General features: G+C 39.4%; 1 protein-coding gene across 5 annotated transcripts in view; it reads right to left on the bottom strand.

Moving 5' to 3' along the window:
• The window catches only part of ZC3H7A (zinc finger CCCH-type containing 7A), a 35458-nt gene that overhangs the window by 7941 nt on the left and 417 nt on the right, over positions 1-27100 (bottom strand). For 2 of the 5 annotated variants that reach the window (XM_014544174.1, XM_005871734.2), the window contains exons 2-19: positions 16065-16166; positions 15016-15055; positions 13135-13332; positions 11362-11520; positions 10681-10761; positions 10550-10588; positions 9879-9912; positions 9127-9410; positions 8339-8543; positions 6343-6407; positions 5304-5490; positions 4384-4545; positions 3537-3733; positions 3162-3262; positions 2561-2742; positions 2064-2140; positions 1204-1337; positions 688-793 (exon numbers count right to left, since the gene is read on the bottom strand). In XM_014544174.1, the coding sequence (XP_014399660.1) occupies positions 688-793; positions 1204-1337; positions 2064-2140; positions 2561-2742; positions 3162-3262; positions 3537-3733; positions 4384-4545; positions 5304-5490; positions 6343-6407; positions 8339-8543; positions 9127-9410; positions 9879-9912; positions 10550-10588; positions 10681-10761; positions 11362-11520; positions 13135-13332; positions 15016-15055; positions 16065-16132 (2319 nt within the window). In that variant the 5' untranslated portion in view covers positions 16133-16166. Of the gene's footprint in view, positions 1-687; positions 794-1203; positions 1338-2063; positions 2141-2560; positions 2743-3161; positions 3263-3536; positions 3734-4383; positions 4546-5303; positions 5491-6342; positions 6408-8338; positions 8544-9126; positions 9411-9878; positions 9913-10549; positions 10589-10680; positions 10762-11361; positions 11521-13134; positions 13333-15015; positions 15056-16064; positions 16167-17441; positions 17463-26908; positions 27036-27100 lie in introns of those variants that run through there. The other 3 variants (XM_005871735.2, XM_014544173.1, XM_005871736.2) reach the window with 3 other exon arrangements.

The following is a 27100-nucleotide window of genomic DNA, read 5'->3' as shown; positions in this document are numbered from 1 at the left end:
CTCACTGCTGACATCCCTCCAGACTCTCTCCACACCACTCCCATGAAGAGAACAGTCCAGAGCCATCTCACAGAAGACCGTGTAAGGCAACAGAGGACACAGAGGTGAAACATGCCACCTCATGAATGAAGCACTATCCTGACTCTAAGTTGGTCTGGCATTTTCATTCTAAGGGTTTTTGAGGAACAAGGTCCTCTAACATTGAACATGTTTCCTTTGGGTTATTTTTAGAAGGTCCTGTCAAGTGGGGTATCTTTTAGTTAGTATCCACTGCTTCAGTGAAAGAAACAGGCATGATTAAAAAATAGCTCATCCACAGCATTCATAATAACACAGAAAGCCTTGGGTTTGATAGCAAAGCTGAGGAATCAAATTTAAATGAAATTCTCTTCCATTCCCTCCCAAAAGTAATTCATCTGACAAGTTAAATCATGCCCAGAAGTCTCTCTTCCTTGATTCTCTGTTTACTTTTTCCAAGTAACTCCTAAAATTCCAATCCATCTGAAAACTGTCCCAGAATCATACAATTAAATACTCAAGGGAAGGAAAAAAGAGAGGACCATTTAAATTTCATTATTTATGATGAGCATTATTTAAAGGGAGCCAATTTTGATCTGAATTACTACTACTTTCTAATAATTTGAAATGCCTAATTTAAAAAAAGTGGCTTAAAAATTACGTATGTACATCAAACTGTAAAGGCATTTGTTTCTTTGTGGGGAGAGGACGGATGTTCATCCACTTCTTACGTTCAACAGACATCACTCTCATCGCACGACGATCTTTGGTCCACCTAAGAAAAATGGAGTTCAGAAAAAACAAAGACACACTGGCAAAAGGCATCATATAAAGGGACAGGTACGCAGTTTGTACCTAAAGGACCAGAGATTTTTTTTCTCAACCCTTCTAAAAGAAATGCCTTATGATGCTGTCATTTCTTTTCCTGTTGATATTTGTAAATACACATTCCCTACAAATCCTAAAGAATGAACTGATAAAATATAAGAAAAGTACTATTGAATTTTGTTGAATTCTTATCTACTAAAGCCTAAAAAATCTCTTTCCTTGTGCTTTGTAATTACTCCTAAATTATCTACTTTGCTCTCCCCTCTTCAAAGTCTTAATCTTTTCTCACACATGATTTTACACCTATGAAACAGATCATTATGAAATAGGTATTGTTTCCACACACACGCTACTTACGAATGCCTTGCTTTTGCACTACAATATTTTCTGTTTTTATCTGGTTCAATGACTTGACCATTTCTCAGACACTGAGCACACACAAATTTTATCTTCATATTAAGAAATCCAGGCATTATTTGATTGCCAGGTACCTTAAACAATTAAAAGATCAGTTTTAATTTTAACAGAAAACCAGTTTTCTGAAAATAGCGAATCGCCATGCTTTTTTTTTCTTCACAATAGCATACAATATAGGATATCTCTTTTTGTCTGATTCGATGATTTGACCATTATATATGATGTGATAACTAAATCTCCAATTCTCCACCCAAATGCAAGAGAATATGACAAAAAGCAGATTAAAGATGTCAAACCTCAATTTATAAAAATAGGCTTTGGAATTGATGACTGGAAGTTTTGGGGGGGGAGAGAGGGAATAGATGTGCTAGATGGAAAATAAAACTATATCCACCTCCTTTACATAATACAAAATATAACTTTTGTAACTTAATATTCCTTAGTTTCAGTATGATTACATATCTATACATTACATACTTATACCAACTAATATTAATTATGAAGTCTTAAAATTATTCTTTTGGATAATAGTAGAATCCCCAAAGCCCAAGATCTCAATTGTTCTGTCAATTAGGTTGAAGAAAATTGTGTCCTATATAATTGGCAGATATTATGGGATGCCTAATTTTTTATGACCAACTTTTTAAAATTCAGAATTTTTTTTCACATTAAGAATTCCTCAACTCAATAAACATTAAGAAAGTAATGGACTGCAATATGAACTGCCTCTGCTAACAACTAACATCCATTAGACCATTCCAGAAAAATCCCAAATGCAAAAAGTACACAAGATAAAATACCTGAGCTCCAGGCATATTTGCTTCCAAATTTTGCCAATATCTTTTAGATTCTTGAGCAATAGCATCATGTGAGATACCTGGGAAATGTACAAGCCTTCCTTTAGGTTCTCTATGTATTAACAGCCCACCAATCAGGTCACAGTCAGACTCAGTTCCCTAATTATCCCCAGCCAGTGTAATCTATCACTAAGGAGGAATGAACATCACATGACTCTTTTTCAAAATGGAATATTTACAAATAGAGCTCTTGGTGCTTTCCCAGGAATCTTCCTCACAAAACCATACTACATGCATGAATTTGTGCCAGTAATTAACTACATAAGAACATACTAAAAATAAGCCACTCTGAAAATGAAAAGTAACTGCATAGTTTAAAAGCTCAGAGCAAAATCATCGGGATCGCCACATCAGAGTGAGAGAGAAGAGGCTCTGAGACTGTTTTCATCAAGTCTAGACTGCTCTTGAGACATGTCTCAATCACACACACAGACACCTACCTGTTTCACTCTGCAATATCCAGACTTTCAATTCTACAAGACTGTGAGCATAAAAGCACTCATCTTCCCTTAAACAGCCATATCGAACCTCATGTCGACATAAATCAAGCTGACACTGACCATGAAAAGAACGTATTTTAGAATATTTTACTGTTGTCTCTCGCAAAATGTGGACAAGGCACCTAAGATGAAAAGGGAGTGACATTTTAATATCATCTGCCATAAATTTTAAAAAATATATATAGAAAATATCAAGTTTAGACTAGAAATACATTTTAAATCTTTATCAGAAAAAATAAACTGCTGTGTACAATTGTTGGATTAATTGGGGGGGGGGATAATTATAGGTTAAGTCATAGAACACCTAAATCCATGTCATAAGCAGCTAAAAGTCAGTAAGGCTTTTCTGTACTAAATAATTTAGTAATTCATTTAAAAACTCCCAGCAAAATTTACTAACAGACATTTAAAAAGAGTCATTATCATTCAAAACAACAAAAGAAAAGGGAGGAAAAGCCTGAACAGATACTAGTCTGGTTTTATTTGGAGCAAAGAAAAGAATCTATTTTGTCACAATAAAAATTAGAAACTAGCAACATACTTATTGTCTTGAAACTCATGTTTTGTAACCGGGTGAGAACAAGAAGTAGAATTGTCTTTATTTCTTTTACTGATCATTCTAGGCTTATGATCAAAACATTTCTGGAACAGACAGAGAAGACAAATTATCACAAAAACGTAATACAAATTATAACTTCTTACCCTGAATATTTCTTAGATTCAATATTATTACATATTTATACATTATATACTTATACCAACTAATATTCGCTATAATCTTTTGGGTAATAATAGAAGCTACCATTGCCAAGTGAATGCTTTAGCAGCACCTGCACTAAGTACTTTATACTTCTGAGCTCGCAAGTCAGAAACTATCACCAATTTTACAGCAGAAAATAAGGTTTGGAGACAGCACCTCACAAAGGAATATAAATTCCCCTAGATGCTCTTGCAGAAGTTTGAATACAGTAAGGTGGACCTTTCCGTTGCCACCAAAGAAAGCCTCTCTACTGAATGCCCCTTTCCGCTCCAGCGTCCAGACATCTATCTCTTCTTGGCAATAAGCAAATGTGCAGTGGCCTGAATATCTACATTCCTCCTCAGCAGCAACATCTAGAAAGACAGGGAATTAAGACATTTATAATGTGGACCACTGGTTTTTCAAAACCAATGAATACTAAATACATTTAGGGCATCATTTGAATTTTTATAACATTCATGGAGAGTTTCAAACAATGATACCCATGGTACTATCCAGAAATGGTATTAACTCTTAATAAAACAAAAACCCAGCACCACAAATAGAAATTTTTTTTTCCAGACAGGGAAAAAAAGCCTTGATATGCTCATGTACCCTACCTAAGTTTAAAAAATCATTTAGAAACATTCAAAGGTTGTTCAGATAAAGTGGCTTAACAAAATAAAAATACTAAGTCCTTTCTAAAGCAGCTTAAAGAACAATATGTTTTCTTTCAAAGCCTTAGTTCAGTGTTCTGATTCTGTTTAGACCAAGTCACAGAACTTAAAGTTTGAGACAGTTTCTGTTTAAAATCTGTTCAAAAGTCCTGTTTCCATGAACAGCTACAAAATGTACACCACGAAAGAAGTTTAAAACCAAAGTAAAAATAATATAAAATATACTAACGTCTCAATCCAAGGAACTTGCCCTTAACTCTTAACATTTTTGGTAACAGCAATCCTGGGACCATTACAATAAATGCAGCATATCATTTGTCACACTAAGTAATTATAATACTACATACCTTTACATATATAATAAGGTCCTTCATAATTTGTTTTTGTTGGTCTGGGGCGTATTTTTTTCCATGATTTATCTTCAACATTCTTTATCCTACCAATTAAAATATCTTTCTTACATTTATGGTCTGAATCAGCAACGTAAGTGAAATCCATTAACTTAGGGCCTGAAAAAGATGTAAAAAAGATTGTTCATATGCACAAAAAGTGTCATTTCATTTTACAGGCACATTTATAAGCAGATGTGAGCAGATTCACTGATTACTAAATTCCTACAAAAATCCCATTTTCATAACACCAAAATGAAAACAAGCCACTGAAGTAACTTTTTACTTTTATGGTGTTTGGTGAACAACGCATAGTTCTTTTCAACACCAGTCATCCCAACATATATCCATATTTAGGATAGGAATTCTGATGGCTCATAAAGAACAATATTAAACATAAATCTAAGGAAAAAATGAATTGGGGAACAGAGTATGTTTCAACTGAGAATAAATTGTTTTAAATCACTTAATTTAGGGATGAAGATAAGAAATAAACCAAGATAAAGTACTTTCATTTCCATAAACATTATACCATATACTGGTCTTATAAAAAAATTTTTGTTCTCACTCCATTTGAAAATGACCAAGTTCTTAAGCATATACTTAGAACATAAATAATTTCATAAAAATCTCAATAAGCTTTCAAAATCAGGTAAATATTCTATTGCATATGATTCTATAAAGAAAATTACACCAAATCAGAGAAGAGACTTTAAATTAGACTCCAAAGGCCCCAAATCAATAACTGTGGCTTCTTTAAAGGATTTAAACAGGGGCTGAAAAGTCAAACAGCTGATGTTTGCTACATGTATTTACAAATTCCTGAGCACTCTCGAGTTACTAGTTCAGTACTGTCTGCTGCTTCGGTAGGTCCTGACCTGATTTTACAAAACAGATCTGACAGGCTTGTCTCAGTTCATGGGTTCCTTCAAGGGGATGTCTTGGGGTCACTGATGAAGGTGGTTTTGTAATTGTACTTCCAAAGGAGTTTCCAAAGTCATTTCTAGGGTGACTTGAAATTCCCAGGAAACTCTCAGAAGCAAACAAACTTCCTGGTCCATTCATCTGCAAGAATGAAAAAAAAAAAAAACAAAAAACAAAAAACAGCCAACAAATATTGATTGCACTATCATTAAAGCAGGAAACAAATTCTTCTGAAAAATAAGAGATTCTTCACAGACTAAAGTCTGTATTGTTCTGTCCCTTAAAAGGTTTTATTTTAAAAGGCTTCATTGTACATTTTCCTCTCTTTGGGTCTTACACCCCTCCCCCACTTTTTCTGACCCTTCATGAGTTGTTAAATGTAAGAGGTAATTGTTCTGTTTCATAGCAAGCACATCTTACATGCCCTGATCTTATACAGTTGACCTTGAACAACATGGGGGTGAAGGGGCTGACCCCCACACAGTCAGAAATCCGCATATAACTTCTGACTCCACAAAGATTTCAATTGTCCAGCAGTATCTTCAGGAGATTGGTTCCAGGAACCCTGAGAATACCAAAATCTGAGGATGTTCAAGCTCCTTATATAAAATGGCCAGATCAATGCACACAGTCAGCCTTCCACATCCACTGACTCCCAACCTCAGTTCAAAAACAGTACAGGCATTTATTTAAAAAACTCACAGTTCGAACCCGTGTGGTTCAAGGGTCAACTGTATTTCCCTGTTTTGTTCACTCTGTGCTAAAGCCTCTTACACGGTCTGCAATAGTGGTTAATTTGCTATGACAGATCCATCTTAAACACAGAGCATTTATTACTGGATGTTCTAAAAGAGTCTTATTCCAACACTATTTCCCACAGCACACACAAAATTTTGGGAGACTGTCTCGTCCATTCAAATAGCTCAGTCACTTAAGTAAAAGACCTTTTTTCAATTTAACTGATGTATTTACAAAAGAGGAAGTGGCACTTACAAGTAAAAGGGAAGAATTACTGTTGTTAAGCGATGTTCCCTCTCTAGAAGTTGAGGTGGGCAGATCTAAAATAATAAAAAAACTTCAACAGACCTTTTCATTCTAATCAAGTAATAAGAACATCAGGACTTAGTAACTGACTATGGCTTCCCACGTTATTGTCCATCCCAATTCCTAGGAGCCTTCTTGCTCAAGATTGACACTCAAAGAGGGCTATGGAGTTTTTCCTTTCCTCTAGAAACCAAGGATATTAAAAAAAAACCTTAGGTAAAAATAATTTAAATACAAAGCTATTTCAGAGATAGAAACTAAGGCAGATCAGGTCCAAGTGAGACTTTAAAAAAAACCCTAAAAGCCCTGGACTGTTGTGGCTCAGTTGGCTGCAGCAACGTCCTGGACCCTGAAAGGTTGCAGATTTGATCACAGGTCAGTCTGGCGAATACGAGAGACAGCCAATTGATGTATGTTTCTCTCTCTTTCTTTCTTTCTTTCTTTCTTTCTTTCTCTCTCCCTCTCCCTCTCTCTCTCTCTCTCTCTCTTTCCCCCATTCCTCTCTAAAATCAATTTAAAAAAGACTAAGAGCCTGGCCGGCGTGGCTCACTGGTTGAGCATCAACCTATGAACCAGGAGGTCACGGTTCGATTCCCATCAGGACACATGCCCAAGTTGTGGGCTCAATCCCCTGTGTGGGTCATGCAGGAGGCAGCCAAACAATGATTCTTATTCTTGACTAGAGGCCCAGTGCACAAAAATTCGTGCACTTGGGGGGTCCCTCAGCTCGGCCTGCGCCCTCTCACAGTCTGGGAGCCCTCGGAGAATGTCCAACTGCGGCTCAGGCCTGCTCCCCTGTGGCTGCTTCTGTGGAAGACGTGGCGCTGGGACCGGGACAGCGCTGCTGCCTCTCCTGCTGCCTCTGTGAATGGGGGGGTTCCGGGACCAGGCCCATGCTGCCCCCTCTGCAGAAGGGGGGGCGCTGGGACCGCCATGGCTGGCCTGGCAGCTCAGGCTCGCTGGCCCCGCCCCCCGCCCACTGGTCGTTCTGGCAGGTGGTTCCGGAAGGTCTTTCCACAGTCTGGTCTAATTAGCATATTAGCTCTTCACTATATAGGATGTTTCTCTCTCTCTCTCCCTCTCCCTTCCTCTCTGAAATCAATAAAAATATATAATAAAAAAGACTAAGAAAATAATTCATATTCAATGGGAAAAGAGCCTCTACTCTTAAAAATATGAAGCAAGAACTCACTATAACATTAAGAAAATTAGTGAGGTTCAATTATTTTCTTTTTCTTAATCTACCACTCAATTATTTTCTCCCTGCCATTTGTCTTCCATAAATTTTAGTTTCTTCCATTGTCAATCTTTAAATCAATTATTTTGATTTTTCTTTAACCACACATCAATACCTCAGAAATATGATGATTTATATTAGTACTATTGTTGAAGAAAGTATTTATTAACCCTGGGATTACAGAAACAGAAGTCCGACCAAACACTGGGCAATTCCTGTAAAACTAAGGCATAGTTTACTGAGCTGAGTGGGTGCAGCCTGAAATAGATCTAATTGTTATTATTCTGAACATTCATCTTAAATTAGTTTTAAATATGTATTTGCCCAGTTCAGAATTTAAAAGGATAGCCTGTCTTTAAGACCTTTCGGGGTACACCTTTCTTGGAGAAAATGTTGAAAGTCATTTCACCTCCTAAAAACAATAGACACCAGCTTAATAAACTATCTTATAAAAAACCCAGTGCCACATACATTCCTGTTCTCCTTTGCTTCTTGATCTCTTGAATGGCACATTTAAGTCAAGGTGAATTTAAAATTGAAGGTTTTATTTTTATATTTTCAGCTACAATGAAAATAATTCAAGTACAACTACCAAGGGTTAAATAATTGCCAAACACACACAAAAATAGAAATAAATAACTGCCAAATATAAATTGTCATTTTTAGAAAATGAACCACAATTGTTTACACAAATGGCTCGATTCTTACCTCGTTTGGATTCACTCATTGAAAATGAATTTAAAGAAGAACAGAAATCTTCGAAGAATGAGGTCAAAGGTGGATACATCTCTGAGAAGGAAGGTGGAGGGGCATACCTCGCACCAATGGGCAAGGTGCTCAACAGAGACGCTGAAAAGGGTATGCTAGGGGTGACACTGGCTGTCGGAAGGGGTCCTCTGACTAAAGCTGATGGCTGAAAAAAACACAACACAAGATCTGATGACAATCCATGGATCTCAGTTCCAAGTTAGCTGAGCTGCTTTTAACATTAGCATATATAAAAACAAATCATTACACGGGGTGATAAATTACATAAAGTTGAAATCAAAATCAAAACTCAGTAGGAGAATCTAACCTACAGAGCTTATTTTTTTTCTGTTTTAAAAAAAAAGAACTGAAGAATGAGAAGTCCTCATCCATAAAACTTATTTTGCTTTAAATATCAAATGCCTATTCTTTGTTCAAATGTTAAATTTACCCTTTTCATAGATAGGATTCCAATAGGAGTTGAAGAAAAATTGGCTAATTACTAGAGAGTATATATCTTTTTTATTTCAAAAATTACCAAATTAGCCACTTATCACCAAAGAAAGACAAAAATAATTTACAAGATAAGAAACCCAAAGTTCAGCAAATAGGCAATTCTGAAAATATCTAACAGGTTATTTTGCCATTTTTATTTATTATTTTTTCTTTTTTTAGTTTATTATATTGCCTTTTCTTTTTTTAAATAAGCCTGCCTTAATTTTTTTAGAAGAAATGACACTGAACGTTACCATAACAGTTTCATTAGTTTCAGGGGCGGAATCAAGGAGGTCATCTATTTCCTCTCCAAGGACCATGTCTCCATCATCTACATAAGCTTCTGGCATCGTGAAGGGGATCTTTCCTCCATTTGCCAAAACTGTTGATGGCAGAGAGCTCTCTTCCACTTGCAATGGCAAAGCAGAAGTTAAGGGCATAACGGAAACTGAGGCCAGCTCACTTCCAACATGGTGAGAAAAACCGGATGCAGGTACAGAAACAATAGGAAGTGTTTCTTGCTTTGGAGTTAATAAATCTGTTAACATAGATAGAAATGTACTCACTCATTTTCAGTGTATGTACATAATACTAATGTTAATAAACAATAAGAGAATATAAAGAGCAATGATAAAAACAAATAAATACGTAGATACAATAGTAAAAGCAATTCAAGTAAGAGTAAATGTAATTCTAAAAATAATTTGTTTCTCCCAGGCATAGATATATTCATTTGAGGAAATATTTCCTTCTTTCTCAAAATGCCTGGGCCCCTTATGGGCAGAGCTGTTAAGATAGTGATAAGGCCTTAGTGGGCATTCAATGACTGCTTAGTGATATCAGCATTATCAATCACATGCAGGCTCAGACAGGAGCACAAAAGTGGTTTTCAAAATTATTCTTGCTTTCATACTAACAACCATATAGAAATCTCATTTGACAACTATAATACATACAATGTCTAAAATGGGTACTTTTCAGATTAAGATGACATGGAAACACATACCTGGCTCGATATCTTCAACAGAACAGTTCAAAGCCTAGAAATTAAACCAAATAATGAATCACAGTATTTTCAGGATTCTAAACTATAAAGCAATCTGTAAAACTCACTGTAAGACACTCCCAATCACTATCCAAGAAATGAATGGAACATGTAAATCGTTGTAGGGAGTGGTGTCAAACAGTGCTGGTCGGCCAGCAGCACCTCCTGTCTGTTCTGTGGACCAGTATTTCTGACAGGTTCAGGAGCTGCCAGTTCCAGAGCTACGAGCCTGGCCACCACTCACACTCCCAACTCCAAGTGGCCACTAGCAAACTAACAGCTCCAAGAAGACTTACCTATGAAAGAACAACTTGTTAACTGTGTTTATCCCAAAGACTCCCAAAATTATTTATTAGGCCTACACCACTTTTTCTAACAAAACCTAACATCTCTGAATACCCTGAAAGTGTTCCATCAGACTTCAGGAGATGCTGGGTAAGAGTGAAAGGTTCTACTCAAGGTGCCTGTTTTCTTTTCACAGGACAGGAAGCTCAGGCCAATAATGTGTCTGAGAAATAAAAAGGTCTCAAAAAATAGACACAAACTAAACATATTAAAAGCAAAACTGCTAACATGCCTATCTTTTCTTCTTCATTTTCATATTATGATTTTTATAGAAGTAATAGCTTTACCTTGGTAGCCCTGTCCCCAGGAACTGATTTTAATGACTGCTGAAAGAAAACAAAGACGAGAACTTAAAAACAGAATTGACTCCAGGTTATAAAACAAAACGAGAACACCTGATGGAGAGAACTCGGCTTACCTCAGTTCTAACATATGCTTTTCTTATTTTAAATCCCAATTTCTGAGCTAGTTCTTGAGTTAGTTTTATTACATGTTCATCCTGAAACAAGTGAGAATATATAATGAATGGACAGTTATATTTTACTAACTGTGAAGATTAGGCAAAACTTTTGCCTATCTTTATATATAAAAGCCTAAGCGACTGTTGCAACCATTTTACAACCAAACTACTGGAACAACCGGAATGACCGGTCAACCAGTCACTATGATGCACACTGACCACCAGGGGGCAGATACTAAACACAGGAGCTACCCCCTGGTGGTCAGTGCGCTCCCACAGCCAACCTCCCGCAGCCCGCCAACCTCCCGTGGTCCCTCTCCCCCAGGCCGCTGGCCAACCTACTGCAGTCCCTATCTAGACTGGGCAAGACAGCCCTGAATGGCCTGGATCACAACCAGGCCAAGGGACCCCACCCATGCATGAATTCGTGCACCAGGCCTCTAGTATAACTTACAAACTTACATAACTGTAACTTATAACTTATATTCTGTCAAAACATTTACTTTATCAGTAATTAGTCCCAACTGAAGCAGGCTGATAGCTGGTTGGAAAATGTAACTCTTTAGATGCCATATATCCACAAGGAATTAATAAAATGGTCACGATGTAAACAAATGAACAAAAATACAAATCCCATACCTGAGGCACCGCTAAGGAGCACTTGGCTACTGCATCATAAGCCTCTCTGTATCTTCCCAAATTACTTAGAGCCTTAGATTTCCGATACAGAGCTTTGCAGTTACTGGCATTTAAACTGAGGACTTTATCACAGTCTTCTATAATTTTATCAAGGAAACCCTGGTGTATAAGACCAAATATAGTTAGCAATCAAACAATCTTGCACTGATGTCTTCCTGTAAATAAATGCAAACACATTAAGACCCCAGGCTACTCCCCTCCTTTTAAACTCCAGGTTAGCAGTATTATTTTTCTTCTTAAAATTATTTTCAGCATGAGATTTCAAATACATAAAAGTAGAAAGAATATCATAAACACCCATTACCCGGCACCCAGATTAGACAAAGGTTAACATCTGGCCATAAAGGCCACAGATCTTCAAGAAAGAAAACTTTCTAGACATGATGCCTGCAGGTGTCACTCTCCTGTCCTATTCTCCTCCCATCCGTAGTCTCCCCTTGGTGGATCTCATTAAAATGTCAAATGAAAATGTAACTCCCAAACTGCTAGACCAGGGGTCCTCAAACTTTTTAAACAGGGGGCCAGGTCACTGTCCCTCAGACCGTTGGAGGGCCGGACTATAGTTTTAAAAAAAACTATGAACAAATTCCTATGCACAGTGCACATATCTTATTTTGAAGTAAAAAAACAAAACGGGAACAAATACAATATTTGTATTTGCATGTGGCCCGCGTGCCATAGTTTGAGGACCCCTGTGCTAGACGATGAGAAAGGAACACATTAGAGAAAACAAAATAAATAGCAACGAATGTTCGTTAACGAAGAACTAGGTAACAACATGGGTACCTTTCTTATTTTCACGGGTAAGTTTTACTGAATGTCCATAGTGAAAATTATAGGCACATCAAAATATTGCTTTCTAAGAAAGTTTATTAATTCTTTTGAAGGCTAACTACCTTTAGGGCTAAAAAATCTAAGAGGACTGAATCTTGACTAAGAAGTGAATTGTTAACACAAGTACCTGACAGACACACTTATCTCTGAACACTTGTATCTTATCTCCCTGGGCTGATTTTATTTTTATTTTTTTAAGGTGACACTCCACCCAAAGCCATACTCAAATGGGAGTCTCCATAGATCAGTAACTAAGAAACAAATTACTTTTAAAAATCCCTAAACATTTGCCCATAACTGATCTTTCAAAATTTCAGGCAACTCTAAAAGCAGTTAATAACATCTTTACTTAAAACTGAAATTAGAGCCCGGCCTATGTGGTTCAATGGTTGAGCATTGACCTATGAACCGGGAGGTCACAATGTGATTCCCAGTCAGGGCACATGCCCCGGTTGTGGGCTTGATTTCCAGTCGAGTGCACGCAGGATCCAGCCAATCAATGATTCTCTCTCATTAATGTTTCTCTCCCTCTCCCTTCCTCTCTTAAATCAATAAAAATAAATTTCCAAAAGAAACACAATTAGCCCTCCTCGCCAATTTGGCTCAGTGGATAGAGCATCGGCCTGCAGATAGAAAGGTCCCAGGTTCAATTCCAGTCAAGGGCACATACCTCAGTTGCAGGAGGCAACCAATCGATGTGTTTCTCTCACATCAATTTCTCTCTGTCTTTCCCTCTCTCTCCTACTCTCTCTAAAAATCAATGGAAAAAATATGCTCAGGTGAGGATTAAAAAAACAAAACAAACAAAAAACACCTAAAATTAGATATTGACTTATTAATGTACGATGTTGAAACACTGTTTTAAAAACCGCAACTCACCATATTAGAATAGCAAGCAATACGATTTATATGTAGTTTTTCAATGATTTCTTTAGGTATTAAAATTTCTTCAGACTTTGCATAATCAGCTATATTCAAAGCTTCCGTGTACTGGCTCATTGAGCTGTTCCAATCACCTTCCCGATAAACATCATTTCCTTCATTAAAAAGATTTCTCACAAGAGCACGTAAATATACCTAAAAAAAGAAAGTTACCACTTGAAACCATTTAAGGAACAAGTTGGGTACAAGTAAATTTTAATTTTTGTATCTAAAACTTCAGAGGAAATAATTTGACAGAGCAAGAAGTACTGTTGTAAGAAATTACAAAATCCAGGCCACTGCCTCAGTGTGGGTTTCATCTGGCTTGCTTTTTCAAGAGAAAAATTCAGTGTTTAATTATTAAGAAAAATGCAGCAAAAGCACCCAGTAAATATTTGTCCACATTTCCAACTCTGGGCCTGGGTTACATTCCTACAGGTGGACACTCTAGGTCACACAGAATGAGACGTTTAAGGCTTCTTACCAGTATTTCTAAACTGCCTTCCAAAGGCAGTAACAACAGATACTTTTGGTGGTTTCCTTTATAGCATTCCACCAACACTGAGTAGCATGTAGGCACTTGTGCATCTAAAAATCTCTACTAATTTCTAGTGAAAGTGGTTCCTTTTTATTTGTGTGTCTTTGACTAGCAGTGAGGTTGAACTTTTCCACTTTTTGTGGACCATTTGTATTTCTGCTTTTATAACCTGTTTGCTCAGGCCACTTACTTAGAGGGAGATGGATGTTAAACCTTTTTCTTATTATGTAAAAATGCACATCCTTTTGGTATGTAGAAAAGTTTTTAAGATTCCTTTGTGTTTTCTATCACAGCTTTAATATTTCAGAAGTCTTTCTTATCACAAGATCAAATAAATATTCAAGTCTCTGTCTCATTTTGTGAATTCAGGTCTAAGTAGTAAAGAAAACTGGACAGATCAAGCTTTGACAATTGAAGTGACTTCTGACATGCCACTTAACCTCTTTTGGACCCCAATTCCAATTTAAAAGTAAGGATTGTAAACTGAATTATAAAGTAAATGGATTATTCCATTTATTTGCAGCCATCATACTTCATGATTCTACATCTGTTTGGAGGGAGGAAAGGAAGAGGGCAGAAGTCACTGAAATAAAGGAGAGGAAGGGACAGGCAGAGACAAAGAAGTGATAATTAGAAGCACCAAATCCTTCAAGAGACCCAAAACCACAGGTGAACTAACAGTCTGTAGAGACGAGAACCTATAGAACTATCTCATCACTGACTTGCCTTACAAAGGTCAGTCAGAGACTGACCGGGCTTTCTAATTAATAGATTCACCCCTGGCTCTTCCTATTACTCAGTCACCCTTGACCACTGTTAGAACTTCTCTTCTAAATAAAAGCAGAAGATTCTCTGCTCTCTCCTTCTCAACATATTCTGTCCCACTTATTTTCAATGAAATGAGAAGTAGGCTAGAACTAATTTTTTAGGGGCTCAAAAGATATATTAATTCAATACTATCCTAATAGAGGAAAGAAAATATAGGACAACTGTCCAAGTATGTAAAAAAACAAATGTCCGATATATGAGGGTCAGTATATCTTTTCTGTAAATGCCCAGATACTAATATTTTAGGTTTTGTGGGCCATACAGTCTCTGTCCCAACTACCATATTTTGTGAAAGCAGCCATAGATGATACATGAACAAATAAGTGTGGCTGTGTTCCAATAAAACTTTATTTACAAAAACAAACAATGGGCCAGGTTTGGTCAACAAGGCCATAGTTTGCCAACCCTTGCTACATATTTACAGTTCACAGGCTACTGAAGAGTTTTTCAGTCGACCTTCCCAGAGTCATTACCTCATATTGTTCCTGTGTGCCTGGATACGACAGTGGTGACCTAAGAAGAAGAAACAAATTAATTGTAATTATCAGGCTCTTATCAGGATTTGTTCATCCAGAAGGCATCTTAGATATGAAGGTCTACAAGCTTGCTGCTGGTTCAAAGCATGTTTTAAAGACCTACTTCTCCTTATTCACATATAACTGTAGTCATGATTTAAGAAATCTAAAATTATTCCTTTGTCTTTTCTTGACTAAGTACATTTTCTTCTCAAATCTACTGCTACAGAAAGAAGGCCTAATGTTTCACATGCCAGAAATGTTTTAAAAATAGTACAAAACCAATAATACCACTGGATCCAATTTACTGGAGTGTGAAGAGAAGACTGTCAGCTTCCTGGGAAGCACAGAGGGACCTCTTCCTAGACACATCCACCCAGGCCCCATCTGTCCCCTCACTGGCATGCCTTACAACGGTCAGTCACAGACTGAGCTTCTCAACAGAAACGTTTGATCACAAAAGCCCTGTGTTGACAGATGTTCACTTTCACTCATCAGAACTGTTCTCATGAGATTAGGTTAAAATTCCTCAGTCTAACATTCTCAGGGAAACTAAAGGATTTCGGCCCTACCAACCAATGACAATAAGATCCAGGTCAGCCCAGCCAGCGTGGCTCAGTGGTTGAGTATCAACCTATGAATCAGGTCACAATTCGATTCCTGGTTGGGGCATATGCCTGGGTTGTGGGCTCGATCCCCAGTGTGGGGCATGCAGGAGGCAGCCAATCAATGATTCGCTCTCATCATTGATATTTCTGTCTCTCTCTCTCCCTCTCCTTTCCTCTCTGAAATAAATTTAAAATAAATTTTAAAAAAAGATCCAGGTCAGAACACAAAGAAATCAAATGTAAAAGAGCAAAAATCACTTCTGGAACAAAACACCTAATTTCTAATCCAAATAAATGGGACTTATGATATATAACTAAAGGGTTCTTAATCTCTGTGAAATGTACAGCCATATAAAAGTTAGCAGGGGTTGAGGACACAGGTATGAATTAAGCTCTTACTGTATAAACTGTAGTCCTTCCTTAATGCTCTGCTGCCTTTTTCTTCTCTCCTCGGACACACTGGACATGTTACCCTACACATCCACTTTCTAAGTGAGCAATCTGGAAAGAAAGAACACACAAAATGGCGTCAGGCAGCACAACCTGGACCCCCGTTAGAACACCCATCATTTAAGGTTATGTCACAAATTCGCTGTGGACACGTCCCCTATGCTGACGTGACTCTCCAGTTCTCAAAGCCAAGAGCCCCGTCTGCTCTACTGTGTGGTGCCTGGTGTCTAGCTCACATAGCATTAGGTTCTTAAACTCCTTTAGGTTAATCAGCCAGGCAGACTTTGAAGGCTCCTCCAAGTACTCTCCATGAAAAAGTCATTTCCCTCCTCTCCCTTCTCTTCTCTCCTTCAGCCTCAGGATTTGTTTATTTCCTTCCCACATGCTCACGGACGCTGCCCTGAACAGTCGCGGCCTTGTTTTGCTTCTGGAAGCTCTCCAGAAGTAAAAAGGTTTCACATCCGCTTGCCTCTGAGGGAGTCTGACTTCCTTATGAGCAGACTCTAAACCTTCACACTTATTTTGTTACACAAACTTCTGAAATAATTCTTGTTGATACAACTGACAAAAATAAATGATTTAGCCCAGCCGATGTGGCTCAGTGGTTGAGCGTCGACCTACAGGTCATGGTTCAATTCCCGGTCACGGCTCATGGTGGGGTTGTGGGCCCGAACCCCAGAGTGGGGCGTGTAGGAGGCAGCTGATAAATGATTCTCTCATCATTGATGTTTCTATCTCTCACTCTCCCTTCCTCTCTGAAATCAATAAAAATACTTTCTTTAAATTAGTGATCTATATGAATTTCCTTCCATTGGAATTTTCTGGAAAGTTAAGGGTTTACCTTCCAGGTAACTGGCAAATGTCAATACGTGTCATTGCTGGTATTATCTAAACCACTAATCAGTGTGCATTAGGCAGCTCCCAGCAAATCAAAGAAGGACCACAGGGAAGAGACCTGTGATAAAACAGCATCTCCCACGTCCTAAACTAGGGTTTCTCAAGCTCAGCGGCTGCGGTGGGATGGGGCTGTCCTGTGCACTGACAGATGTTAGCAGCATCCCCGTCTCCAGCCACGAGATGCCAGTAGCCCTCCCTCCCCCCTCCCTTGTGACAACTAAAAAGGTCTCTACGTACTGTTAAAGGTCCCCTGCAGGGGACGGTTGGACTGGGTGGGGCACATCACCCCAGGATAAAAACCAATGAGATCTAAGCCTCAGAAGACATCTTATCACATAAACCATGTATTTGGACCCACATGACAGATAGGAAAATGTCACTCACGCTTCAAATACATAGCTGAAATGTTTCCGTTTCATTATTGCTTACCAGTGGTCTTGTCTTTAAACCTACCTTTTTCAAAGTGTACGGGTGAAGATGAAGGTTGGAATGCCCCAAAGGTTGACAGCTGGTACTAATTCTTTTTGTCTTTTAAATACTGACAGCTCTAAATACTTCAATCTCATACTGAAAGATTGGTACTTTGCTGAAGTGTTTACATGTTGAAAGGATATAATATCTGGAACTTGCTTTAAAATACTCCAGCAAACAAAAAAGGGAGTGGGGGGCGCGTATGAAACAACAGAACTGATAACTGGTGAAAGCACAAGGCTTTTTCCTAGTACTCGCTGTACCTTGTAAGTTTGAACTCTTCCAAAATAAAAAGTTTAAAAGCCCCTTACACTGAAGTAAAATGACATTATTTCTGGAAAATTTTTTTGTTTGTTTTTTAATGTATTTTTATTGATTTCAGAGAGGGAGAGGGGAGAGAGAGATAGAAACATCAATGATGAGAGAGAATCATTGATCGGCTGCCTCCTACACGCCCCCTGGGGGGAGGGGGGGAATCAAGCCCACAACCCGGGCATGTGCCCTTGACGAGAATCAAACCCAGGACCCTTCGGTCCGCAGGCCAATGCTCAATACACGGAGCCAAACCAGCTAGGGCTTGGAATTTGTTTTTAGCCTCAAGGGGGGATGAATGGGTAGAAGTGAAACAACGGTGCCAAAAATATGGGTAACTGCCCCTTTTGAACAATGGGAGGAATGTGTGCGTTCATCCGGCCCCTCTACTGGTACAGGTCTGACCGTTTCCGTGATAAAAAATGTAATTCATACTTGTATGTACAAAGTTATTTAAGGAGGCAATACTTGTAAGAGAATAAGATAGCAAATTAACTCAATGTCTATCAAAAAGGAAATGGCTAAATGGAGCTGGGGAAGAAAGAGGCAAGGAGCAATCCCCACAATATGACCCTGGTTTTTTGTTTGTTCCAGATGGAATCCCAAAAAATTATAGCAGCAGCAGCAGAAAGGGTGGGACAGTCTTTTCACTGACTACCTTTAAAACTTTTGAGTCCTGTAAATGAATTATATCTGGGGAAAAATTAAAGTATTTTTAAAAGTCTATGTAGCCTCTGAGCCCTTCCTTGGAAAGATGGCCCTTCTGGGCCCACTAAGGTGGCTTTTCTTTTACTTGATTTTATTTTAAGCAGGGCCAACTCAAGTCAGAACTTCAGAGCTCAAAGGCCCCCAGAGCAGCACTTGAGGATCTATGACAGGCCCAAAGGCCTGAGACAAAAGCAGACACCAATTCTAAGAAGCATTGTTCCCTCTCTTCAGTGAATGGCAAACCTCTCCCCCCACCTCTGTCCAGCCAGGTGAGAAAGGAGTTTTGGTTCACTGAGAAAGTCAATCTGTTGGCTAAGAAGGGATGTCTGGGTAATGATAATCCCCCAAACTAATAGCGAAGGGCTGTTTCCCCAGAGAGTGCTGGAAAACCTTGAACCTGGACCTCTTCTTAGGGACAAAGGGCAGGTGGCAAAGAGCTGACAACTCAGATAAGTGATTAAGAGGAAATGAGATGCAGACTCTTAATTGCATAAAATATATGCCTCCTTTACATGTTAAAGATTTGGAAGCATAGTATCAGGTGATATTTAAACATATGACAGAACATGAAATGTTCTATAATTTTCCCCAAAAATGTTATGAAAAATTTTACACACACAAATTAAAATTTCTTTTCACAAGGCACACCATATACCAACATAGTACCTATATTCTACAATTAATATTTTGCTATATTGATCACATCTGCCTGTCTTTATCCATTTGCCCATCCTTCTGTCCTTCCATCAACCTAAATTATTTTGGTGAATTGCAATGTGAGTTACATTTAATTCATCAATTATAATTCACCTCTAAACTCTTCAACATATTTATCATTACCTAGAATTCAACATTTGTTAGGTCTCTTAATGTAAAATGCACAAAGTTTAAGGCACATTTTGACAAATGATAAATTCATGTAGCCAAGACCCCAATCGCGATATAGACCAACAGTCATGGTCACTCCTCATGCCCCTTCCCCAGCTGGCTCCCAGCAACCAGATTTTTTTTTTCCACCGTAGATTAGTTTTACCTATAAAATAAGCCTCCTCCACCTCCCATTTTGAAAGAAAGAAAAAGATCTATGCCTTATACACCATCTTACTTTTGGATCCAGTTAAAATCTTGCCTCAATTTTAATGTCAGAAAGAATTTAATAAAGTTAACCCAACAGCTACTTTTTTAAACAGACTTTATTTTTTAAAATATCTTTTTATTGATTTCAGAGAAGAAAGGAGAGGGAGAGAAAGATGGAAACATCAAGGATGAGAGAGAATCACTGATCTGCTGCCTCCTGCACGCCCGACACTGGGGATCCAGCCTACAACCTGGCAGGGGTCCTCAAACTCCGGTCTGCGGGCCACATGCGGCCCGCCAAAAACATTTATCCGGCCCGCCGGGGGTTTTTGCCGAAGCTGCCTGTCCTGCTTAGCAGCCGACTCGTCCCGGGCTCCGCAGTGCGCATGTGTGGAATGTCTGAGGGACAGTGAACTTCCCCCCCCCGCCCCCCTCCCCCGTTTAAAAAGTTTGAGGACCTCTGAAGCTGGGCATGTGCCCTGACCGGAATCGAACCATAGATCAATGCTCAACCGCTGAGACACACCACCGGGGGGTTTTTCCCCCCCTTTTCTTATTCAAACTCAAGTCGTATGTCACAGGTGTCCACTTCCTCCTTGAAACTGGGATTCCCTCTCCAGCTGACTTCTGAGAGCCCTGGGGCTTCATCAGACCTTCTCCCTCCCAACCACTCTCCCCTCGGGGACTCCACACTGCCCAGATGTTACCAACCCTCATCTAGGGCCCCTACACTCCCCAGTCCATCCCCAGGCAGACCTTGATACTCTCCACAGATGTGACAGTTCTACCTGGATGTCTCGTAGACATCACAAACTATTTTAAAAGTAGTATCTTATTATGACAATGAAAAGAAATGTCTCCTCCCAACCCTGTCACCCAACCACCCTTTTGCCCTTCCTGAAAGCAATCAACCACTGTTAGGTTATTCTGTGTATAGACACAGACCATAGAACACACACACACACACACACACACGTACATGTAAAAACTGGTGAAAACTGAGTAAGGTGTACTTGGTTACAGTATTATACCAATGTCAATTTCCTGGCTTTGATGTCACTCTAGTTACATAAGATGGCACCACTGGAACTCTACATATTTTTGCAATTTCCTGGGAGTCTGTATTTCAAAATAAGAAATTAAAAATAGCCCATGCATGTTATTTTTTATACAACCTGGGGCTCCTAACATGTTCTGCACCTTGCTTTTTACATGAAGCACCTAATCTAGAGGGTCATTCCATATCAGTACCTAGAAAACTGCTTTATCCTTAATAGCCCTGTAGCCTGTTCTAGGATATGATTGGACCATAACTACACTAGGTCTCTAGTGATGAACATTTTGGTTGTTTCCAATCTTTAAAATTCATCAGATACATAGGACATATGTGTATCTTTAAAGAATTTCTAGTCCTAACCGGTTTGGCTCAGTGGATAGAGCATCGGCCTTCGGACTGAAGTGTCCCAGGTTCGATTCCCGTCAAGGGCATGTACCTGAGGCACAACATCCCCAATAGGGAGTGTGCAGGAGGCAGCAGATCAATGTTTCTCTCTCATCAATGTTTCTAACTCTCTATCCCTCTCCCTTCCTCTCTGTAAAAAATCAATAAAATATACTTTTTAAAAAGGCTTTCTATAGGATAAAGAGTGTATGTTGTCTTTATTTTACCAGCTATTGCCAAGCTACACCAAATGACCCTACCCAGAAACAGTACTTGAGGGTGTCTATCTCACTGCTTCACCAGAAATTATCAAATGTTTTCATCTACGTCAACCAGGAGGTGAGAAATATGGCTTCTGGGTTTTGACATACTCAGAAAAGCCTTCAGCACTCTGAGATGATAAAATAATTATCCATGTTTTCTTCTAGTACTAATATTCTTTCATTAAACACTAGAGGCCGGATGCATGAAATTCGTGCAAGGGGCTTGGCCCTTGCAGCCCCAGCCAGCCCTCACAGGCCCTCGCAGCCCTGGCTTCGTCCAGAAGGTCATTCAGAAGGTCGTCTGAATGGACCTTCTACTGTTCGGTCTAATTAGAATATTAGCTCTTTATTATATAGGTTATTTTTTAATCAGATCTGCCAGTTTACTATAAGGAGTAATGTAGAGATACACTGTATATAATTCCCTCCCAAATAGCTACCCAGTTGCCCAAACTTCATTTACAAAATGTAAAGTCCTCTATTCTACAACAATATGTGCAAAGCCACCTGCTCTGTTTCTGACTTTTATTCAGCATTTCTAACTTCAGTGGCCTTAATCCTCTGCCCTCCTCCCAATCCTAAGGCTTAGCCCAATCTTACCTTTTCAGTAATGAAACCACCTTCCAGCCAGTTGCTCAAGCCAAAAACCAGGCGTTACACTCCTCTCTCTCTCACATTCCACATCCAATCAACCCACTGACAAAGCCTGTCAGTGATACCATCAAAATAGGTGCATGCATCCCAAATCCAACCACTCAAAACCTCCTTGGCCTGAGTCACACCATCTCATATGAAGGTGGCGATATCCTCCTCTCTCAGCCTCTGTCTCAGCTCCAGGCATCTCCTCTGCCCCTCCCCCTTTCATTTCCTACCCGAAACTAAAAGGAATGCTCTTTTAAAAACAGAAATTAGTTATTAGCCCTGCCTAAAATCCTTCACTGACTTCCCTAAGCATTTAGAAGAAAACCGAGATTCCTTACCTCGACCTACCCGATCTGGGAGGACTAACTTCCCGTAAGTCTTTTCACAACACCCTCGCCCTGATTCACTTACTCAGCTCCTGTCAGACTGGCCTTCGGTGTGTTCCTAAAATGAGTCAAGGGCTCTGTACTTCTGGGCCTTTGTGCTTGCTGATCCCTCTGCCCATAACACACTTCCCAGATCTGCAGAGCTGGCTCCTTTTCCGTCTGGAATCTTGACCTACTAGTAAGTGTACCTTTAGAGGCCTTCCCTTTCCACCCTAAACTGTCATCACATCCCATTATTCACTTCAAGAGGTGCCTTGTTTTATTTACTCCTGATTGCATCACAATACCTAGGACCAGGTCAAGAAAAACTTGAATGGAAGAGTGAATGAATGCAAAGTTGAGGGGCCCCAGAGTTAAAACCTGGTAAACTGTTCACAAAAACAGACAAGCAGGAGAAAGGAGGGTGGCAGGGAGGAAATGACTGGACATAAGCAGAGCTGGCTGTAGGGGACTCTGCCCCAACCCTGCAGGGGAACAAGTTGGGGAGTAAATCAATCAGAGAGAGACACAGAGAGAAAAATCTGAAACCATAAGACTCCTGAAACAGTGCTGTGATGCCAGGGGAAAAGCAAGTCAGACCCATTCCTTCTCCTTAAATGAAAAGGAAATGATGGGTTGGGGGTAGGGGAGCTTTCAACTGCATATTAAGGCAAGAAATTCAATTAGACATGAATTTCATTAAATTAACTAAATTCCTACAAACCGGAATATCATCTTTCCAGAACCAGCTGATTTTAAAATTGTTACTCATTCTCAAGTTTTATATAAGAACAAAAAAAAAACCCTGGATCGTTATTATAATTCCTTTAAGTATTTACTCAAGGCCTGTTAGGTGAAACTCATTATACTCAATCCAGTACAATGTACAGAGCTAATAACTAAACAATTTATTCATACCCATGAAATTGAAGCCTTCCATAGTAACTTTAGAAACTAGCTCCCATTACAGCAGTTCTCAACCTGTGGGTCGCGACCCCTTTGGTGGTCGAACGACCCTTTCACAGGGGTCGCCTAAGACCATCCTGCATATCAGATATTATTTACATTACAATTCATAACAGTAGCAACATTACAGTTATGAAGTAGCAACGAAAATAATTTTATGGTTGAGTCACAACATGAGGAACTGTATTTAAAGGGCCAGAAAGTTGAGAACCACTGCATTAACAGAAGACACCCAGGTAAATGAAATGTGACTGCAACAATAGCACAGATAGGAATGATAGCTAACACTTAGCGCGCTTGCTGCGTGCCAGGCATTGTCCCAAGTGCTTTACATGTATTAAACCATTTAATCCTTATAATAACCTTAAGACATAGGTCCTATGAGGAAACTGAAGCACAGAGAAGTGACACAAGTAGTCCAGGATCACACAGCTGCCAAGTGACAGAGCCAGATTTCAAAGCCAGACAGGCTGGCTCCAAGCCTGAACTCTTCCACCACCCTCCTTTGCACTGTAAGTGGTGGTGCCACCTGGAGGAGGGGGAGGGAGCACAGGTAAGTTGGCCCTGGGCTCGGCTCTCAAAGACCAATGCAGCACTGACAGACAGGTGGACACTTGAAAGCCACTCAAGAGAAACAAAATAAACATATGCCCCCAAACACAGTGACCTAAGTGCTCAAGGAACATAATCTAAAGTCATTTAGACAAAGCAGAGGGTTTGCACAGGAATGTAGTCGGTGGACAGTCAGTCAGGATGCCACTCCAGGGAAAATCTTTACATGGAAGTCCACTTTGCCCTACCATAATGCATTTAGATACAAAGAAGAAATATTAAAGGGCCTTATTTACAAGATGTTCTAACTCAGGACCAGAGAAAGTGTCCCCGGGGAACCGGGCACTGTGCTAGTACTTTTGCCTTAAAAGGTATTCCTAAGTTTCAAGTGAAAAATTGTAATTACCATCAGACCCAAGCTTCTGTGTAATGGCTAAACAAACAGGCAAACAATAAAAAGTAGTTAAAGTAGCATTACTGTCAAGCCTGTCTTGCAATAATGTATTAGCTCACTCTGGCAACACTTACAAAAGCATGTGGATACAATATAACCCTATGACCACAAACCCAGGCAGTGAAACATTATTACAGATGTTCTACCACCTTCTTGCAACTGTCTCTCCTACTGGATACTTTATGAGACCATTTTTCCCTTTTACTGAAAATGAAAAGGGATGATGGAGGCTGTGCTAAACATCAGAAAGGTAATTACATAATTTTGCCCGCCCCCCCTGGACTTTCATTTTGAAACCAGATACATATGCCAACTGCCTCCTACAGTGCCCAGCCCTGCTAAGGCACAGGGTTCATCTCACCTCATACACCACCTCTATATGGGAGGAATCAACAAAAATGTGAAGTCTCTGCCCAGCCAGTGTGGCTCAACAGTTGAGCGTCGCCCTATGAACCAGGAGGTCATGGCTCAATTACCGGTCAGGGCACATGCCCGGGTTGCAGGCTTGATCCCTGGTAGCAGGGTGCAGAAGGCAGCCAATCAATGATTCTCTCATCACTGATGTTTTTCTCTCCCTCCCTCTCCCTTCCTCTTTGAAATCAATAAAAATAATTCCAGTTAATGGACAGACTTATAAATATATTTACATATATATAAAAAAGATGTAGCCCTAGCTGGTTTGGCTCAGTGAATAGAGCCTCTGCCTACAGACTGAGAGGTCCCAGGTTCGATTCCAGCCAAAGGCACATGCCCGAGTTGCAGGCTCGATCCCCAGTAAGGGGCGTGCAGGAGGCAGACAATCAATGATTCTCATCATTGATGTTTCTATCTCTCTCTCCCTCTCCCTTCCTCTCTGAAATCAATGAAAATATATTAAGGAAAAAAAAAAAGATGTAAAGTCTTCAAGACAAATAGTTTGCCCAGAGTCACGCATACTGCCTGTGACATGCCCAGGACTGCAGATGAGGTCTTCTCAAGGGCCACACTAATATCTTGCTCCAAATTCAGGTATTTTCATAAAATACCAAGGCTCTGGGTTTTGTTTGTTTTTGTCAAACAGAAAATTACTGACTCTCTCTTACTGGTTCCAGTACATGGTTCCTGAGATTTTTAAGGTATGTGAAATTAATTAATATTAACTAACTAAACATATTGCTGAACTCATAAAAAAAAATACAAATTTCTTGTTGGGACAAAAACCTCAAAGAAAATCACCTCGCTTAAAAGAGTGTCTCCTTTCTATTCTGTGTGTGTGTGTTTTGATTAAACATGTATTACCACAAGCATTATTTTTTAAACTTCTGGATTAATATTTCTTCCTTCTAAAAATGTTATCCAAAAAGTTTTTGCTTGATTTAGAAACACGTCACATTTTAGAGAAAAATTTTACTTCCAATCCTCAGATTCTGGAGAAAAAGATTCTCATTAAAACAAAACACTTCAAAAAAAAACAACAACAACACTTCAAGATATAATCTAGAAAACAAGTTTCCAAACATCATACTTATTCTAGAAAGCCCATTCTAGAGTGAGGCAAATGGATACAGACATCTTTTGTTTCTACCTGGCCCTTTACTGGAAAGCTCAAAACTTTCCAAGAGTCACTGTCACCATTCCCAGAATTGAGGTTCTATTCTAAGTCTCTCCCAAATACAGCATTAATTTAGCCTACCCAAACTGGCATGTTTTTAAATCAATCAAAAAATTAAGAATTGTGGGACAATAGGGTTGACAACCACTATTTTTATGGGCAAAAACTGACTGTATCTGAGGATTGGGAAGGTCAGAGCAAGACGAACCAGGCCCCAAGCAAAAGGCACAGTAACTTGGAAGGAAGGCCTGAGCTCTCCAGTTCCTTTAGGTGGCAGGAGCCCTGCAAATTAACATGCTCGCTGCACAACCCACACACGAAAATAATGAAAACATTCAACCTCAATAAAACGTGATCTGATTCTGAGTTAAACATTACATGACTATTTCCAGACTCCAGTACACAGCAGATACAGACATTTTTTGAAAAAAATTCTGCCCATGAACATGAATTATTCTGCATATTAGGACAAGATCCTCATTATGCAATCAGCTCCAAAGTTCAGTTCAGCTGAGGGTGAGAAGGGGGTGGGGATTCCTGGAGAGCCTACAGAATAGGAGGCAAGATGCCATCAGAGAAGCGGAAAAGATAAGCAAATGGCACAGGCTTCCAACCACCCCTGCCCCCATTCACAGGCACTATTTGAGCACTGTCCAACAGAAATATGTGAGCCACATATCTAATTTTAAATTTTCAAGTAGCCATATTAACAAAAGTAAAAGTAAAAGTGATATTAATTTTAATAACATACTTTAGTTAACCCAATATGTTCAAAATATCTCAACATGTATTATTTAAGCATAAAAAATTATAAATGAGCCCCGCCATGTGGCTCAGTGGTTGCGCATCAACCCAAGAACCAGAAGGTCGCGGTTCAATTCCCAGTCAGGACACACGCTCCGGACGTGGGTTCGATCCCGGGTAGGAGGCGTGCAGGAGGCAGCCCATCAATGATGTTTCTCTCTCATCCATGTTTCTATCTCTCTCTCTCTATCTTCCTCTCTCTCTAAAAATCAATAAAAAATATTTTTCACAAAATTACGATATGTTTTACCTTTTTTATTTTTTCCCATAGTAAGTGTTTAAAATCAGGTGTGTCTCATTCGCCAAATTTCGGTCTACCCACATTCCAAGTGCTCAAGAATCCCCTGGGGCCAGTGGCCACCTTCCCGGGAAGCAAAAGTCTAGTTCCAGCAGATCCTTGCTCTTGAAATGATCTAAGGCGCGTACCTCCTTTCATCCCTCA

Source organism: Myotis brandtii, unplaced genomic scaffold (assembly GCF_000412655.1).
Source record: "Myotis brandtii unplaced genomic scaffold, ASM41265v1 scaffold355, whole genome shotgun sequence".
In the NCBI taxonomy this organism is placed as follows: domain Eukaryota; kingdom Metazoa; phylum Chordata; class Mammalia; order Chiroptera; family Vespertilionidae; genus Myotis; species Myotis brandtii.
This window is presented reverse-complemented; position numbering and strand designations above follow the sequence as displayed.